The sequence below is a fragment of the Haliotis rubra genome, unplaced genomic scaffold, assembly GCF_003918875.1.
Source record: "Haliotis rubra isolate DU_JTF1 unplaced genomic scaffold, ASM391887v1 Scf983, whole genome shotgun sequence".
NCBI classification, from domain to species: Eukaryota; Metazoa; Mollusca; class Gastropoda; order Lepetellida; family Haliotidae; genus Haliotis; species Haliotis rubra.
The window spans coordinates 259,714-279,319 of record NW_025767727.1 but is presented as its reverse complement, the minus strand read 5'-3'; the positions used below and the strand labels follow the sequence as shown (position 1 = coordinate 279,319).

Here is a 19,606-nt window from a genome sequence, read left to right as displayed (position 1 = left end):
TAATTTTCCAGAACATAGACTTTACTGATGACTGTTCAATAATTGGCTAAAAAACCACATGGTATGTATGGACACACATCGTGCCAGAAGGCTGTAACATGTTTTGTCATAATCCACAGGTTTTTGAAACTACATACATCAGAGCCTGGATCACATAGTTACTGCCATGAATATCCGGGTATCCCTTTTCACTTACCCCCCCTAACCAAATTCTATGGGGGCATAAACAAAATGTTGCCATACAGTAAGGGTTTTCATTTCTTTGAAGAGAGTGTTCCTTGGGGTACATTATGTATTTTCTGCAGTTAAAAATCTCTTGTGACACTTGTATCCAAGTATCCAACCTTAAAATTACAACCATAAGTCAGTTTTAAGAAATGAATAATTGCTTAGTCTCAGACATTTCAAACAATACTACCCTACTCCCCTCCCACTCGTACTACTCTACACCTCTACTACATCTACTTTCTGAATACCACAAACTGTACCTTGGCATCTCTGTCCATCTGCCTCCAGGCATTGCGACGTTTCAGTATGTGCTCCAGTCTGATGAAGTCGGTCACCTCACCATCTCCATCAATCAGTGCACCAAATGCTGTACTGTCTCTGTATTCATGCACAAGTTATTATTAATGTCTGTGTCATGAACATAAACATAAGAAGAAAACCATCTCCCAATCTCAAATTTACTCAAGTTATTAACAACAAAAAGGTTACATCTTGTCTTCATACAAAATCCTAGCCATTCTCTTCCTCACCTCCAACCCCAATATCACATGATATCTGCCCCCCTTCACCCCTCCTTTAGCCCTAAACACCCATACTATCCTCCTCACCTGATTGCACCCCTTCCTCACAACCCACACTTCCTCCCTATCATCCTCCTCACCTGCTGACTGCGACCCCCTTCCTCACAACCCCACACCTGTGCTTCACCTGTCAGTGCTGCGACCCCCTTCCTCACAACTCCCACACCTCCTCCCTGTCAGTGCTATCCTCACACCTGTCAGTGCTGACTGTGACCCCCTTCCTCACAACCCCACACGCCCTCCCATACTATCCTCCTCCTCTCACCCTATCAGTGCTGACTCCTCACCTGTCAGTGCTGATCAAGCACCCCTTCCTCACAACCCCACACGTCCTCCCATGCTATCCTCCTCACCTGTCAGTGCTGACTGCGACCCCCTTCCTCACAACCCCACACCTCCTCCCGTGCTATCCTCCTCACCTGTCAGTGCTGACTGCGACCCCCTTCCTCACAACCCCACACATCCTCCCATGCTATCCTCCTACCTGTCAGTGCTGACTGTGCGACCCCCTTCCTCACAACCCCACACCTCCTCCCGTGCTATCCTCCTCACCTATCAGTGCTGACTCCGACCCCCTTCCTCACAACCCCACACCTCTTCCCGTGCTATCCTCCTCACCTGTCAGTGCTGACTGCGACCCCCTTCCTCACAACCCCACACCTCCTCCCGTGCTATCCTCCTCACCTGTCAGTGCTGAATGCCACTCCCAGAACCTTGACCCCATGGTTGTCATCATAATCGTAGTCGTCCTCCAGCTGCTGGTCCACCTGGTAGGGAGCCACCTTCAGCCAGTTGTACAGCTTACGACTACAGGCCTGCACACACCATACACACAAATATGTAAGAATGTATGTATACAGACATATGTTCTACAGATACCCACCATATGGAACAAAATATATCACAATTAATCATCATGTACAGCTAATGCACTAAAATAGCTTCTTCATGCATGATCAAGAGTTACATCCCTTCTCTCAATGACCAAGACACTGTACCTTGACAATACCATCCTTGGACTCGGCCAGAAGCTTGGTCCTCAGCTCCTTCTCCATCTGTGGGTACAGGATCTTGGTGAGGGCACGTTTCAGGGCTTCACTCCTCTGAATGTTCCACTGCTGAACCAAGTGGCTGAACTCATCCTAAGATACAAAACATACATCAGTATTATATTATGTTATGCCAATATCCAGTCGTTCGCACAATCTTGCAAAGATTTCTTTTCAGGTTCCTCCTTACCTTGTAATACAGTTGGCGGACTTCTTCAAAGTATGTACTGACACTGCTGCCTTCCTCATCAATGGAAATAGACAATGTCAGCAGCCCTTCTTCTTCTGCCTGTAACAGAATGTTGTTGAGTGTTCCTATCACATGAAATAGCTATCAACACTTGCGTATCTCAGTTAATAACAGACTTGTTTGCATTTCTACATTTACGTATTTTCTTGTATAGATGAATCTGGTCAGCATGATGACCAAAAATACAATAAAAACCAGTTCTTGAACAAGTTATTTGAGAATGTTAAACGGGTGTCACCAGTTTCTGCCTGTTTGATCAGTTCTAGCACAAGTGATGGTTTGTTATTGTAGAAACAATAAACCTTACTGAAAGTAGTGTAAGTGTATGTGACACTACACTATTCCCTTATTCACTGTGATAAAGCATGGATGTCTTCACCAAAGTTCTGCGTCAAACAATGGCTTCAGCATATGTAACTCGTAACACCTGTAGTATAAAACTCATTGGAAGCTTCACCGGGGTAATTCAGGCAATGAGGACAGACTCTTTATTATAAGCATTACTTTTCCCTGAAGAACTTATTTACCTGAGTAAGACGTAGGAACTGTTCATCTCGGAGGTCCTTCACTGGCTTATTGCGAACGTATTTCAGGGTGTAGCAACTGTGTCCTTCATCAATTTCCTAGAGATATACAGAAAAAAACTTGGCATTGGCAACCTGTGAAGTTCGAGTTAGAATGAGCCTTCACTAACCCATGCTTGTCGTAAGAGGCGACTAATGGGATTGGATGGTCAGGCTCGCTGGCTTGGTTGACACATGTCATCGGTTCCCAATTGTGGAGATCGATGTTCATACTGTTAATCACTGGATTGTCTGGTCCAGGCTCGATTATTTACAGACTGCCGCCATATAGGTGGAATATTGCTGAGTGCGGCGTAAAACTAAACTCACTCACTTACTCACTCACTTGGCATTGGCTATTTTACATGGTGAATCCGTTTATCCATGGAAGAATATATACTAGTGTTCCCAGGCATACTAAAGAAAATAATGATACGGCACTGAAGCTTATCTCAATACCCTAATAAAAGTTACCATTGACATTAAGATAGTTTCTGCTTAAATACTGAACTTTTAACAACTTGAAACAAAAATATGAAAAATAGGATAAGTATGTGAATCTTAAGCTTCGATGGTCCTGTTGTTGGTGATATGTTTACCATGGTGGACAAACAGACCATTACTTAAGCCCTCCTGACTTTCAATGGGGTGAGCTAAAAATAATGTATAAGCACAAAAAGAGTACCTTCATTCCCTTCTTTGTTGGCACAACAATTAGCTTGGCTCTCTCACTGTACGTCTGTCGCACACTCTGTCTCACCAGGGGATCATGTGCAATCTGCATGGCAACCATGTGGCGAGCACCCATCAGTACATCTTCCTCTGTGGCAAATTGACTGACAAAGAAGGACAACAGTTGCCTTAATGCTCCTACTCAACATTAATAAGCAACAGATCATCAGGCAATCATTACTTCCCAAACGTTTGTCTGGTCAGTCATTGTATAGTTTCATATCACATCCAACATTCTGCCTGCAACTCACCTACAAACGTAATCCTTGGCCATCTCTGAAGGTTCTATTGGACATTGGTCAACTTCATGACGCTGATAATTGTCTCGTAAATTCTCTCCAAACTGTTCCGGAGTCAGGCCAAAGTGACTGGCCAGGTCACCTGAAAACATGTATGTAGTTTACTTGATACTGTAGAGACATCTTTGATGTGTCATGGGAGTCCATCCTTAACCCCAACTGTATATTATAGCTTAAGTTCAGCAACTTACCGAGCTTTGCATCTTGGCATATGGAGTAGCCACTCTTGCGACTTGCTTGTTTGATGATTTCTGGGGGTGCTTCCTCAGGGTCCTGTTCCCCTCGCTCTGCAGCATTCTCCTGACTCTGCTTACGCTTCTCTGCATTACGCATTTTGACTATGTCATGCCCATAGTAGAGACTGAAGTGTTGGTAAACATCTCTCAGCTCCTCCATTGTCTGGACACTCTTCACTCTGGCAAACACACTACTGTATGAGTACCATCTCAAATACTGCGTTAGCAATACAACCAAATGATATTACAGCATTTCTCATACAACATCACGGTGACCATACAAACACGAGCCTTACACCATGTTTTCTCAAAATATTTCATCAACTGAAGCTTTGAGACTTTTCAGCCATTCCTCAGACAAGACTTTCAGATTGTAGGCTCCAATAGAGGATTACCTGCATGCAAACAAGGGGTAACATTCAGTTCAGCTGAGCATATTAAAACCCACACCACCTCCACAATGCTCTATTACCTGTCAATGTCCTCATCTGTCAAGGGCCGCACACTGGACTCAAGGAGTTTATCAGGATCAGAGTTTTCTTCGAACTGATAGTTCTGCATTTTCTCAAATAGACGCATCAGGTTCTTTTTCCTGGTGACTAACTGTGACCACTGAAAATACAGCATCAATGAAGACATCGTTGTTCCATTAGCAATGGAAGAAAAGGGCAAAATACAAACTGAAACTTAATTCAATTCACCATTTCCTATTTGAAGAAAGTTGTACTTACGATGACATAATATGACAAACCAAGTCACAATCTATCCATCTTGAGAACGAAGTAAGCTTTAACGGTTGCAATTAACAACAGTCAATACAATTTAAACTCATAAAACAAAATGGGTGGAAAACGCCATGAAGGAGTTTCACACAAAAACTTACAATATAATTGTTGACTTTTTGATAAGAGGAATAAATCAATCACATACTGAATTTACATATCATTGGAAAGAAGTTGTTCCATGATTGAATTTGATATGGGTACCATGGATCAGAATTCTGTGATCAGTTTTCATTGCTGATATCATCTTTTCTTCATCTTTTTCAGCTTCATAAACAGTTTCGAAGGAAAATGCAAAATAATATCAGTATTTACAGATAGTACATAACAACGCACACAAGTGTCCAATACAGGGCCAAGGAGGCAATGCTACGTCATACAGTTACTCACACACATACCTTCTCATCATAGTGCCACACTTTCCACAGATCGTTTATGTTCAGCTCAGGCTCAACATACTCTTTGCGATAGAAAGCAATGAATGGAACCTGGAACAAAGACAAGATGAGTTCAGTAAAGTAGATAAAGGTGTGAACCAACTGAACGTCTGACTATAAAGCAACTTCCGTTGGAACGCCTTCCTCAGACCTTAATAACAGCCATAGAAATCTCAGTCACAGATGTCACTCACCTCAAGCCTCTGGTTCCTCATAAAATTGATGGCATCTCTGATCTTGTTGATCATGTTGGGCCCCCGACGGTTAGTCCCTCCAAGATGGCTGCTCTGTTCCTGGTCTAGGTATGGCTGTCAGAACAATACAACAGACATATTTCACCAGTAAGCATATAATCTATAATAACTGCACTGAATAGCTATACTTACCTCTCAAGCTCACATGAACATTGTAAATTCATTGCCATAAAAAAAACCATCTCAGCAGCACACATGTGATCATGTGTTGCGATCACTGTCTGGTGTTATTATTTCATGGACTCTGTAGGTGTCAGATGGCTGATGGCTGATTAGGGAAGAGGAAGAGTATGTAGCCAGAGGAAGAGCATGTTCCCATAAAATCACCAGAAAAACAAGTTGTCACTAAATGGCAAACTGCATCTGCAGGTGTTCAATTGTGGGGTAGAATGGTGTCCTGCTCTCAGTAGGCATCAACTGGCACAGCGAGGTCATGCTACTATCTGTGAGGATGAAGTCCAGTCCAATTGCACCTGCATACAGTCTCCCAAACACAATGCAGATTGTCACCCATGTACGCGACACTGTAGGAGATGGAGCTTGGTTCCTCCAGGTCTACTGACCCCAATCAAGATCATGATGGAGACCCCTCTATAGAGATCGTGTATGACCACATGAAGTATGGACATGACTTCATGATTCCAGACACGATACTCTGTGAAGGCTAGACAGAATCTCAATTCATCAGAAAAATCTACTGGAGCGCAGTTCTGGTCTGTTAAATTGATGTGATCTTCAGCACAATCCAAACATGTCAGTCTGTCATATCAGGTAAGTGGGATGTGAATGCATGCCCTCTGTGACCTGTCTGAGCAGAAATAATAAAGCAACTGGCATTCCTCGGATCCTTTCAGAGTGGGGTGGCTGTCATGAAGACGCAAGGCTGGGATGCAATCAGGAGATAAATATCCCGTAGCATTATGTTGGAATACTGTTGAATACCTCCATGTTGCCAGGTAACTGATCCATACATCTGGCTATGATTCCATGCACTGAATATCACTTGTGATATCTGTTTTGTCTTGTTCGACCACCCCTGCAGGGCCCCGGGGGCCCCCAAATCCAAGAGAAGGTAACTTTAACCTTCTACCTCATAACTCATGTTCCATGCTGACCGTGATCAGACATAATGTGGGGAGGTGGGTGGACCAGTCTAAATACCAAGTAACTAAAACTTTAACAAACCTGTAGAGGTTATGAATTCTTTGAAGAAAGTCTTCCTTGGGGTACATATAAGCATTAAAATGTCCATTTTTAAATACAGACGACAGTTGTAACAATATTTCAATAAAATATTTTACCAAACAAAAACTTGTTTTGTTTAGTGAGACCACCCCTACAGGGCCCCTCACAGGGCCCCCTACAGCCAAGAGCAGGTAACTCTGGCTGCTTACCTCGTACCTCACTTTTCATGCTGAACGTGTCAGACAGAATGATGGGATGTGGGCAGCCGTACCCGAAAGAGGACTTTCTTCAAAGAATTCATAACCTCTACAGGTTTGTAAACTTCTTTTCAGAAGAAGATTGGGTTTTACGTCGTGCTTGAGAATATTTCGCTCATATGACGACGTGCATGCGTGTGTATGTGTATGTGCGGCTGCTTGTACTAGCCCAGACTTAAGCTGGTTTTATAGTGCTAGCCCACTGAGATACCATGACGCAGTGAAGCATGAATACCCCACTCAGACACATTATACTGACTCCGAGCCGACCAGTCCTTGTTGTACCCATTAATGCCGAGCGCCAGGCAGGGACTCCTCCTTGGGGTACATATAAGCAAAAGACAGACTCCCAACGATGGCGAGTCGGGAGCGGTATTCTGTCTGGCTAACATACCCTCTAGTTCAATCGAAACAGCCGAAACCGAGAGAGAGAAAGACACACTTACCGAGACACGTGACTGTTGATGTCAATCAGGCGGGGGCATGGCAACGGGGTAGAAGGAGCCTAGCTTATATGCCACTGGCGAAATTATAATGACAGACATAAGTCCCACCCCCAACCATCAAAATGGGAAGGAATATTCCACTCATAATCCCACACCAGCGAAGCATGGTGCAGGGAGGAAAAACAGTGGATATAGCGTATAACAACGCTAGAGCCAATAAAATTGGTAAAAACCACCACCGATAAAAATTGTGGAATTTTTATAACCGACACCAGGAAGTAAAAACAGTCGTGACTTCGAGAGCTCATTTGGCTAGAGAGTCACGACACTTCCCACTGGTGAGAACTGTCTGGCCAAACCGAGCACGTTCCCCTGAGTGTTTGCCCAGCTGATACTGGGTCGGCTCCAAATAACCGCTGAGCAGATCTCCTCAATGGGCAGTGCCGCGGCATATGCCTTCGATGTAGCCACTGTCCTAACCGAATGAGCCTTTAACCCTTCAGGAATAGTTAACCCTTTGTGAGTGTAACTCTTACAAATGGCAGAGACAAGCCACCTGGATATGGTCTGCTTGTTCGCCAGAAGACCAGCCTTATCTTTCCTGATAGAGCAGCCGTTTGTTTGATATAAGCCTTGAGAGTCTTATGGACATCTAAGATGTGAGTGCGTCGAAGAGAGGTACCGAATGATGGAGGCTGAGTAAAAGCTGGCAGTTCAATAGGTGCTGTTATGTGAAAGGCGCCTGCAATCTTAGGACGGTAAGAGTCTGGCAACCGAATACTGACTCTGTCTTTGTGAAAGACAGTTAGAGCAGGATCCGCTGACATCGCGTGGATATCACCTACCCGCCGGCCAGACGTTACCACCACAAGAAAGGCAGCCTTCCAACTTAACAGCTGGAGCGAAAGAGACGACAGATCGTAAAAGAGAGGACCGGACATCCAATCCAATCAAGAACGGACAGTCGGACGGATTCTGTCCACGCCTGCTAAAAAGCGCTGCACAAGAGCGTGCTGCCCCAAGAGAGCACCGTCGGCAGGTACATGGAAGGCAGAGATTGCCGTGGAGAAGCCCCGGATAGTAGATGCGGCTAAGGCGGCCTCTAGCCGAGACTGCAAAACTCCAGCACTTCAATTACAGTTGAAGAATAGGGATCGAGAATCCCTCTGCCGACACACCAGCGAGTATAACAGGCCTATCTATCCTCATATTGAACGTCAAATCCCTTTGCGAAGCCAGAATTGTGTCTGCAACTGGTGCAAGAATTCCGCTCAATTGATTCCGGACAGTGGCCAGGCCACCCATTGAATCCTGGGATTCGAGTGCAGCTCTTCATTCTGGGATAGTAGGTCCAGGCTGAGCCAGAAACCTGAGTAGTACCGGAAACCAGCTTTGAGCTGACCAAAGAGGTGCAAGGAGCACAAGCAGTCGAGTTGGTTGGGTGGCAAGCTGCGAGAGGACCTTGGGAATAAGGGGTAATGGCGAGAACGCCCACAGAACCCGGCCGGCCCAATCGAGGTGGAAAGCGTCCGAGGCGATGGCTCTCGGATCCGGACACTGGAATCTGGTTCGTCCCTCCAGAAGCAAACAGATCCACCTGGAACGACCCAAACAACTGGGAGATAATCCCGAATATCTCCCGATTGAGCATCCGCTCGTGCGGGGCCAGGATACGTCGAGAGAACGTGTCTGCTCGAACCTGTCACGCTGGTTTCCGGTGGTATGTCGTTCGAAGTAAACCCGAGCATTTTAGCCAAAGGCCGACTGAGTCTCAAGTCGTTTTTTCCGTTGTTGGATAACATGACCGGGCCGTTCGAGTTGTTCATTTTGAATTTGGCTCCAATGGGTTTGAAGATTTCTTCGTTGAGCGAGCACAAGCTGTAGTAGCCGTCCGTTATTTGGTTGCAGGCGTTATTGACTAACAGCCTGTTGTTTTTGCCGTTGATGTTGGTCCATCGCGGGTAGTAGGTGATATCGCAGAGCGCGACCTCGAGCTGACCAGATGTGTTATCGATCGCGTGCAGCAGTTGAACGGAATCACCGCTCGTGATTCCCGGAAGCGTCACATACATATTGAAAAGTAGATATGTATACTAAAATATACAAATTCAAATATGTACAAACCGGGAGTATTTTATTCTAAAAGTGATAATATATGTGCTACATATCTCACGCAACCGAGTATTGTGGTCGATGCAAAGGATAATTTACATTTCATAGTTCGGTTCATTGACGTGTTTAAAAATTATGGGTTTTCGGTCACGAATGTGAAAACAGTACACGCTTGGTTCCACAACCCGATGCAGTTCTGGCAGAATCAATTCAATTTCGCCATGTGATGCCCGACCACCTGGTGCAGTGTGATGTTAAACGACACGCATCGTGATGTGCTGAGTCGGTCTGTATTCTCGTTTCATGTGTACTACCAGATCAGACGTATCCTGATAGAAATCAGCGCCCCGATTCTGCAGGACAAGGCATGGAATGCCGTAGGCAATCCATACGATCGACGTGTGTACGAACGCATTTGAAGTGAATTCTAACTATATCCGAAGACGGTCAATTGGCGTTTGCCGGGTCCGAACCATGAGCATTCCCATTGTTCACAACATGTCTCTCGTGGAAGCCAGCAAACAGCTAGTGAAAGATTGGGGTTACAAGTCGTATAATTACGTCAAGACAAACGAGTGGAACAACGAGTACATGGCTTTCAACGACAGCAAGGATTACCGCGTTTGGAGGTTTGAGCAGGGACCAGCGGACAATTGGAAAATGCTCATGCTGGACACTTCGAAAGGGTTTACTCGTGCCGGTGTCATCAGATTGAACGATTTGATTCGAACGTACGTGTGGGCCGTGCTGGGCACTCAGACGCAAACGCGTTCCAGCATCGTGGGTCATGAAGGGACGGCTTACGACGCGCAGAAACAGTTTCGTGGCTAACGTCGAGGGTGCCATTGCTAGACCGGTCGATCTACCGAGTGCCATCGATCGCTATGAAAACGGGCTGGAATACACCCGGTCAAAAGTCAACTACATGTTCGGCGCGAGACTATACCACCACCGCCGCCCGTTAGCGACATAACCCAGGGTCGATATGATGAAGCCCAAAGAACGCTGGTGATGGTGATTCCTTGTTCCCGGAACAGAATTCGGATCCTGTCGGCCAAGATTCGGTCGATGGTTTCGCGCACGCGACTGATTTGTGATCGGAGGACTTCCCGGATGGAGGAAGCAGCTTTAATCTGGTCCGTTGTTCAGGTCGCTAATCTTTTCTCAATGATGTTTACCCATGTTGTTCACGAGTTCTCCGCGCTCGTTTTTCAAGGCTTTGTCTAGACCCCTAAGTTCCCTAAGAGGAAATTCGAAGCCGGGCAAGGGTTCGTTCGAGTACGTGACCAATATATTTTCGATTTCGTCCGACGCTTCTTTGGCGTGCTGGGGCATTTCTCTCAGATCTGCAGCGCCAGCACCACCGAGTTCGGTCCTTACATTTTGCAGATATCGGACGACCTTCAGCGGAAGTTGTTTTGGTCATGCGCCGCCGTAATCTCGCAGGTTTAGTTCGTCGCGGATCAGTTGACTACCACCATGGCGACTGGCTAGGGTTGACCACGGCGAGCGGTTTCCTTGTGTGTTTGTTCATGAGATCGACTTCCGGATAAGCTTTCAATCGCAGCATCCCTTTGTTGTCGATTTTGAACTTCGGATAGTCGCGACCCAACGGTTCGACGTAATTTGTATCGCGCTTTAAAGCATCGTAATATTCATCCACAGCCTGCTTTAAAAGCTAGTTGCCCATGGTGTCCCCCATGAACGAGGTGTCCATGGCTGCTGCTGCATCGTCGTCATCGTTCAGCTGGTGTACGTCGAAATCGTCCATGAGAATATCGTCTGCCATTTTTTATATTCGACTTAAAATATACATAGTTTCAATATAAACAATGTCGCAATATGGACGAAAGCTAGATCCTTTCTGAAGATTGAGAGATCCGCTCGCTGTCAAAGCCGTGCATCAGTCACCATCACCACCAATCTGAGCACGATTGATCAAAACCAAACACTGCTGGTTCGATTCCCAAACCTAGGTGTGAACGACTTCATCATCCCCGGCACGACTCGACTGGCTTTTCACATGAAGTTGCAGACCGCGAATGACAAACGCACGATCGTGAACAACCTGGGTCGTGCCATCGTCAAGAAAACCACCATCAAAATCAGCGGAAACGAGGTGCTGAGCATCATCGACAGCGACGTGTTTTACTGTTACATGGACCTCTGGAGAACCTCGGAAGAACGCGATGACATGGCGTATCAAGGACTTAGTCGGGATCATGACATATCGAACTAAATCCGTATGGGGCACGGTTTCACGCAAGACCAGCTTGGCAATATAATGGCAGGAGAAAAAGCCGTCGCCGAGGCATACGGGAATTGGTTTTTCATACCGCTCGACTTTGAGCTGCTCAAGGGGCACATGCTGTTTTATCAGGCCGCGCTGAGCGACGAACTCACGTTCAACGACTATGGCAAAGTTATCTTCACGCCGGCCCAGCAGATTCGCAACCAGTACTCGGAAAAAAAGCTGTCCATCCTGTATGACGTGTTGCGGCACCGGACGATCGTCAAGGACAAGAGCGACACGTTGTGGAACATAAACCTGAACGTGCCGGCTCGATAGATGAAAGGCATCTTCATCATTCCTGTGGCGGAATTTGAGCCGTTTCGAAGAGACAGCGAACTCACTTGGAATCCCGAGATCACGAAAGTGGAAGTGACCGTCAAGGGTGTGCCCAACCACCTGTTCAGCCAAGGCATGCGAGCTTACCAGCAGTGGGACGAAATAAGAAACCTACCGGCCATCAAGTGACACTCGCTTGAAGTCAACGACGTCGTCAAAGACCTGGGATTCACCTACGTGACGCTCAATAGGATAAGCATTACGCGCTGTGGCCGGACTTGTGATCCACTGACGACAACAGACTACACAGGCAGCGGACGTGTTATAGCCAACGGCAGCGAGGGCATCACCATCCAAATAACCAAGAAAGCTCAAAATCCGGTCGGCAAGTTAAATTTATATTTGTACGTAATTATGGACGTGCAACCCAATATAGAAAATGGAAGATTCGTGCAAGCCATTTATTGATTTACCTAACGATCCCCACTGCGCCATCGTATGCGGTCAGACAGGGTAGGGCAAGACGGCATTCGTGCTGGACATGCTGGAATGGAAGGATACTTTTGCGACACCACATCGTCATTCTGCCCGACTTTATGGGTGAACAAGACGTACACGGATAGACCGTGGGTGATGACGGACCCATCTGTGCACAAAATCAATCCTGGAATTCATCTGCAGGACTGGTTGCGCGCTTACCACGACAAACTAAAAGGAGAATCGACGCTGTTCATCCTGGACGACTGCAGCGCCAACAAGGAGATGGTTAAAAAACGAGACGCGCTGTCGTACCTGGCCTTCTCGGGCCGACACACAAAGCACAGCGTTTTGGTTTTGACGCAGAAATTCAACTCGGTGCTGAAAGATTTACGGGAACAGACGCGATGGGTCGCCCTGTTTCACTGCAAGGACAGGGATTCGTTCGAGGACTGCTTGCGAGAAAACAACGTGATCCCGACCAAACAAGAACAAGTGAAGAAACAGCTCACGGGAAACGAAACGCAGAGTGATCGGTTACTCCCGTTTGAGGAAACCTCTGCTGCTGAGATTGCTCAGCATGAAAGATGAACCTCCTCAACCAATGGTGAAACAGCTCAAACTCCGAGCAAAGGAGCGTGGGCTCAGAGGTTATTCGCGCATGAGGAAAGCCGAGGTTCTCGAACTGCTGGAGGAACACAAACCTGTCGAACTACGGTTCATGCGGAAGAAGCAGTCAGTAGGTAAGTATCTGAGAGGCTGGAGGATGGACGTTGACAAAAACATGGACGTCAACGACATCAAACCGCTGGTTGCCGACAAAGTCTACTGAGGTCCCGACGCGGCCGAACGATTTCTCATGTGTTTGCAAAACGAAGAGAAATCATCAGGAAACAGTTGTACACCATCGTACCCATGTGCATGATCCAAGACGACTGGCGAACTCATAAGAAAACTAAGAATTGCCACGTGTGGGATGAACCCCTGAACCGGCAAGTACAGAGGTGCCGCTCACAACGCGTGCAACTTGAAGCTCAAAATCGATCCCAAGACCATCAAAATCCCTGTCGTGTTTCACAATCTTCGCGGTTACGATTCTCACCTGATCATGCAGGCCATCGCGAAGGTCGACATAACGTGCATCCCCAACAACATGGAAAAATACATCTCGTTCTCTTTAGACGGTCTGAGATTTACTGATAGTGTTCAGTTCCTGCTGTCGTCTCTAGACGGTCTGGTGAACGCCAACGACACGGACGACTTCTGCATCACCAATTGATACACCGACGCCAAGACTCGACCTCTGCTGCTGAGGAAGGGCGTCTACCCCTACGTGTACATGGACTATTGGTCTAAGTTCGACGAGACGCGATTACCTCCCATCAACCAATTTTAAAGCAACTTGATCAATTCCAATATTTCTCAAGACGATTACGTGCACGTGATTAACGTGTGGGACAAACTGGGCTGCAATAATTTGGGCGATTACCACGACCTGTACTTGAAAACGGACGTGCTTCTGGCCGACGTGTTCGAGATATTCAGAAAAACGTGCACGAAACAGTACGACCTGGACCCTGCGTGGTATTTCTCATCCCCCGGTCTCTCTTGGGACGCCTTGTTGAAAAAGACCGGCGTGGAGCTGAAACGGATTACGACATGCACCTGTTCGTGGAAAAAGGCTTGCGAGGCGGGATTTCCATGACCTCCAAACGATCGCCAAAGCCAACAACAAGTACGTTCAAGGTCATGACCCTGGCAAACCAACAAAACACATACTCTATCTCGACGCCAACAACCTGTATGGCTGGGCCATGAGTCAGTATCTCCCCATCAGGGGATTCGAATGGGTCTCCTCGCCGGAGATGACTGACGTGAATAACATCACGCCGGGTTCGAACAAATGCTACATGCTCGAAGTGGACTTGGACTATCCCGCAGAACTACATGAGTCACACAACATCTATTCAGCTAGCTCCAGAACGATTGACGGTGAACCCGGACTGGATGTCCGAATATCAACGAAACTTGCTGGGAGACAACAAGCTGGTTGTCGTCGAAAAACTCATGCCTAACTTGATGAACAAGTCAAAATACATCATTCACTATCGCAATCTGCAGCTGTACTTGTCGCTGGGAATGAAACTCATGAAAATACACAGGGCGCTTCCAGTTCGATCAAAGTCCATGGATGGAACCTTACATTCGGTTGAACACGAATCTGCGAAAACAAGCCACGAGCGACTTCGAAAAAAACTTGTACAAGCTCATGAACAACTCGGTGTTCGGCAAGTCAATGGAGAATTTGAGAAAACGCGTTAACGAGAAATTAATAAGAGACAGCGAAGAAGAAAAACTCAGGAAACTCATAGCTAGCCCGGCGTTCAACCGAAGCAAGATATTCGACGACGACTTGGCAGCGCTGCACGTGAACACATCAAATTCAACCGGCCCGTTTATGTGGGGATGAGCATCCTTGACTTATCCAAACACTTGATGTACGATTTCTACTACAACGAGCTGAAAAAGCAGTACGGCGACAGATGCGAAGTGCTGTACACAAATTCCTTTCTGATGGAAATTCACACCGAGGACTTGTACGAGGACATGAAGAAACACATGCACCTGTACGACACCAGCGACTACCCTAAACATCACCCTATGCACAGCCAACCAAGTCAACAAAAAAGTGCTTTGCTAGATGAAGGACTAATGCGCGGGCATGCAATCGCCGAGTTCGTCGGCTTGAGACCCAAGATGTATTCCATCAAGAAAGCCAACGACGATGAAATCCGAAAGGCATGAAATAACACGTGGTGAAAAAACACATCAAACATGCCAGATTCAAGGAAGCCCTGTTCAAGAATAAAACGTTCAAACACCACATGAACATGCTGAGAAGCGACGGACACAGGATATACGGACTGAGAGTCAACAAGACCTCGCTGTCTCCCATGGACACGAAACGATGGATCGCCATCGACAGAGTCACCACTTGGTACGGGCACAAATGCGTATCGAATAACTGAACGCTTACTCACACATGCGAACATAAATCATGGAGAAAATTTATTACAGTCAACGCGGGTACTGGAAAGGCGCGGACACCATCCCGAAACTTGCCAAAGCCGTTCGAGTCTCGGAAGACGTTGCCAAAGCTTGGCTTAAAAAACAAGTTATCTGGCAAGTCTACCTGCCCGCGCCTTGATACATCCCGAGAAGAAAATTCGACATTTCAACGCCGAATCGCGTCCACCAAGCCGACCTCCTGTTTCTCCCTCATGACAAGGTGAGGTGTAAAACCTACAAGTACGCCCTGACAGTCGTCGACGTCACCAGTCGCTACAAGGAAGCCGAACCGTTGATGACCAAAGATTCGAACGAAGTCGCCAAAGCCTTAGAACGCATATACAAACGCAGTCGCTTGACATGGCCTGCCGTATTGCAAATCAATTCCGGATGCGAGTTCATGGGAGCCGTGTCACAGCTGCTGGCCAAGCACAAATCCAAGCGAGACTATGTGTTGCAGGAGCTCACCGTAGCTAAGCCAAAGTCGAGAGATTCAATTGCACCTTAGCCAAACATCTGTTCTCACACCAATACTCGCGGGATTTAATGGATCCCGGAAACAGAAACACTGAATGGGTCGCGAGTGGTAGATGTCATCAACAACGAAGTCACCAGACTCATGGGCAAGAGACCGTCGATGCCATCAAAATGAAATCTGTCGAATCGCCGTCGGCAGCAGCACATCGCGATAAAACAGAGAAAACATTACCGGACCGGGTCAGCGTTAGGTACTTGTACCCACCGGGAGAATACGAGGGAGACAGCAGAAAACGCGCCAACGATCCGATATGGTCCCTGAAAACGAGCAACATAGACCTTGTTGAAATCAACATAGACCTTGTTGACATCAAAGACGAGCATTCGGCAGAGAGGAGTTGAACCCAACTTGTACTTACTTGAATAGACGGACCGCCTTGCAGCCTATTTTTCTGCTTAATGTTCGCAGAGAGGAGTTGATGATCGCAACCTTTTCCGACCGCCACCATGCTCACTTAAAATATCGTCCCTTACACATCACCCACCAGACGTGGTGGATGATAGTTTCTCATCATGATTTTTATCAGTCTTGCATGCCTATTTTATTAAAGCTTAAATGTAGCCAGCAAGCCAGCCAGCCAGCCAGCAGCAGAATAAAAACGTATTGCAACAGTAAGAATTTTTATCAACGTAATCCACTGAAACAACACGGCCCCCAATAAACAGTAGCTCACTTATCAATATATAAAAGATACTAGCTAAACCTCTATAGAGAACTAACTAAATTAATCAAAGGATATAGTGTGTCGATTTTCATCAAATTTTGGCATGAGGCACATGGGTAGAGGGTGGCTGAGTTGTGGAAGGGAGGTAACCTCGTGGTGTACTAATTAGTGATTTTACATTGAAGGGAACTTCAATTAGGGACTGTTCCACTATGTTCGCAGAGGAAGGAGACAAAAAAGAGCATGAGTCAGGATTGTAAATTTTTCAAAATTGAGCAAATTTTGGATGGACCTCAGTAGTCACAATGGGGCTACGCGAGACTAGGGACTTCCCTAGGGATCAAAAAAAAAATTTGTACAATTGAGCCCTTAGCGGCTCTACTGGTGTTCAGCACTTGCTGGTTAGATGACATGGTGTTCGTGAACATCACTCCTAGGTTCTTGACTTTGTCACTTGGATCAACCAGAGCATCTCCAACTACAAGGGGACAATTTGGGACCTTGTTCAGTTGCTGTTTGGTACCGATGACCATGTACTCGGTCTTGTCGTCATTCAACTTTAAAAAGTTGCTAGACATCCATTTGCGAATGTCCTGAATACATCTAGTCATATTGTCCTGGGATCCTGAAACTGCGGTTGGTTTCACACTGATGTACAACTGGTTATCATCAGCGTATCCATGTAACCGCTGAAAAAGAGGAATTGAGGCAAGCATAACCTACGTAATGAAATATGAAAACCTTACAACCCGACTTCAATGGCTTACAAAGCCAGCAGAAGGGATAAAGAAGGGACCACGCGGTCCGCCATCTTGCCTGCCACATGACTGGAAACAGCAGCACCCCGGCAAAATTACAACAAATCATGAATGAAAAAAGTCGTAATGAAGATTCCAGCTAGCCATACATACAGAATTTGACTCTTTCTCACTCATTTCTCTTTCCTAGATAAGGCGCAGATGTGTCTTCTACCGGACCATGCACAACCGTTCTTGACAACGACAGCATGAAAAGTGAGGTACGAGGTAAGCAGCCAGAGTTACCTGCTCTTGGCTGTAGGGGGCCCTGTGAGGGGCCCTGTAGGGGTGGCCTCACTTAACAAAACAAGTTTTTGTTTGGTAAAATATTTTATTGAAATATTGTTACAACTGTCGTCTGTATTTTAAAATGGACATTTTAATGCTTATATGTACCCCAAGGAGGACTTCTTCTGAAAAAGAATGAACCTTAAACAAGTGGTGAAAATACCTAGTCAATTCTAAACAGATGAGTATTTTGTAAACACTGTTTAATATCACATCATCCAGGGTTGTTTCTGCCTCCATGGTATTGTAACACCTACCTGAGTGGAGGTACACCTGGTGGTGAAGGCCTGCTTGTAGATCCACTCTGCTTCCTCCTCTAACTCTCCCTCCTCAGTCTGACGGACAGGGATCTGCCGCAACTGTAACATAACCAGTTGTTACACATACATCACTGTCCAGTATTCCACGCAATTTCATCACAGTAAAAGCTTCTCAAGACTCATCTAAAACAGTGGACTGACCAGGACATGGAGCCAAACATTCAAAAAACAAACATACAAAAAACAAACATAAGCCAGTCATAGAACTAAAGTTACTAGCACCACAGATAATTCAATATTTTCTGCATAAGAACTATGTAATTTTCTGAATAAAATTGATATTTTATACTTATCCTGACTCATGCTTATTTGCTTGTCTCCTTCCTCTTGCGAACTTAGTGGAACACTTGTATCTCCTATTGAAGCTCCGTTTTGGGGAAACTGTGGCGCCACCGTTCCCATATGCTTCACTCTCTCCTGATTATGAGCCCGACACTTAAATTTACAGGGAAATCCAAAGTGTCTAGCGGGGAGGTTGGGAGGGCTTACCTCATGAGTCAGGATAAGTATAAAATATCAATTTTATTCAGAAAATTACATATTTTCCCTTATCCTGACAGATTTGGTGGTGGGTCAAGCTACTTCTGGATTTCATGTAGTCATTTACGTCATATATACCCCCCTACGGGAACTTCTGCTGGCACTTCTATTTTACTGCTAGTCTGCTACTGCTGCGACCCTGTACTTCCAGCTGTCTTTTGACGGGGGGACCACAATAGTTAACGTTTGGTCCTTTCTTCTGTTAACATTTTTATGTGGATTTTGCGACTCCATCCCTTGATGCAAGCACCAAGTGGAGAAGCGACCCTTTCCTGTACGAGTATCCTTACAAGTACTGGGTCCTATCACTTATGCTTGTCCTTAGACGTGCATTAAGACTTTAAGCAGAACTCTGCGGAGTGTAGGGTTTTTTCAATACATGTGATAAAAGGGCGAGACTTCGTCTCAACCCCTTTGAGGGATTGTCAACTGTTGTGCTACAACCAGCGGGCCGAAATGGTGAATGTCGGAGACGTCCTCAGTGGCGATGTCCCTCAGGTAGTGGTTTGCAAACACCATGTCCGATTTCCAAAAGCAGCCCTCCATTATCGTGCATTGATCGAAAGCAATTCCCCATGTAGAGCTGAGTGTTGACGCTAGAGCTCTAACTTCGTGTGGGTTGGAGGCTTTTGGAGGATCAAGTCCTGCTGCTTTGTAGGCCCGTAGTATGACAGTTCTGATCCAGATTGATATCGTAGTGCGGGAGACCTCTGTCTGTGTCGCTGTTGATATCGGGATGAAGAGACGCTTGAATTTCTGTCTCCTGATCCTGGATCTTTGTAGATATACTTTCAATGCTCTTACTGGGCACAAGGATAGGTCCTGCGTATCTTGTGGTCCAAGGACAGATGATAATGCTGGGATGTGGAATTGTCTGTCCGGTTGACCTGGCAGTTGATTCTTTGCTATGAAGTCCCAACGCAGTCCCATATG

General features: G+C 46.1%; 1 protein-coding gene across 2 annotated transcripts in view; it reads right to left on the bottom strand.

The window, feature by feature from the left end:
• LOC124265541 (transcription elongation factor SPT6-like) overlaps positions 1-19,606 on the bottom strand; it is a 46,419-nt gene that overhangs the window by 15,506 nt on the left and 11,307 nt on the right. For both annotated transcript variants that reach the window (XM_046700326.1, XM_046700325.1), the window contains exons 9-20: positions 18,071-18,172; positions 5,352-5,465; positions 5,119-5,208; positions 4,411-4,550; positions 3,894-4,117; positions 3,655-3,784; positions 3,357-3,507; positions 2,636-2,731; positions 2,049-2,147; positions 1,808-1,951; positions 1,494-1,624; positions 489-606 (exon numbers count right to left, since the gene is read on the bottom strand). In XM_046700326.1, coding sequence (XP_046556282.1) covers positions 489-606; positions 1,494-1,624; positions 1,808-1,951; positions 2,049-2,147; positions 2,636-2,731; positions 3,357-3,507; positions 3,655-3,784; positions 3,894-4,117; positions 4,411-4,550; positions 5,119-5,208; positions 5,352-5,465; positions 18,071-18,172 — 1,539 coding nt within the window. The remainder of the gene's footprint in view (positions 1-488; positions 607-1,493; positions 1,625-1,807; positions 1,952-2,048; positions 2,148-2,635; positions 2,732-3,356; positions 3,508-3,654; positions 3,785-3,893; positions 4,118-4,410; positions 4,551-5,118; positions 5,209-5,351; positions 5,466-18,070; positions 18,173-19,606) is intronic.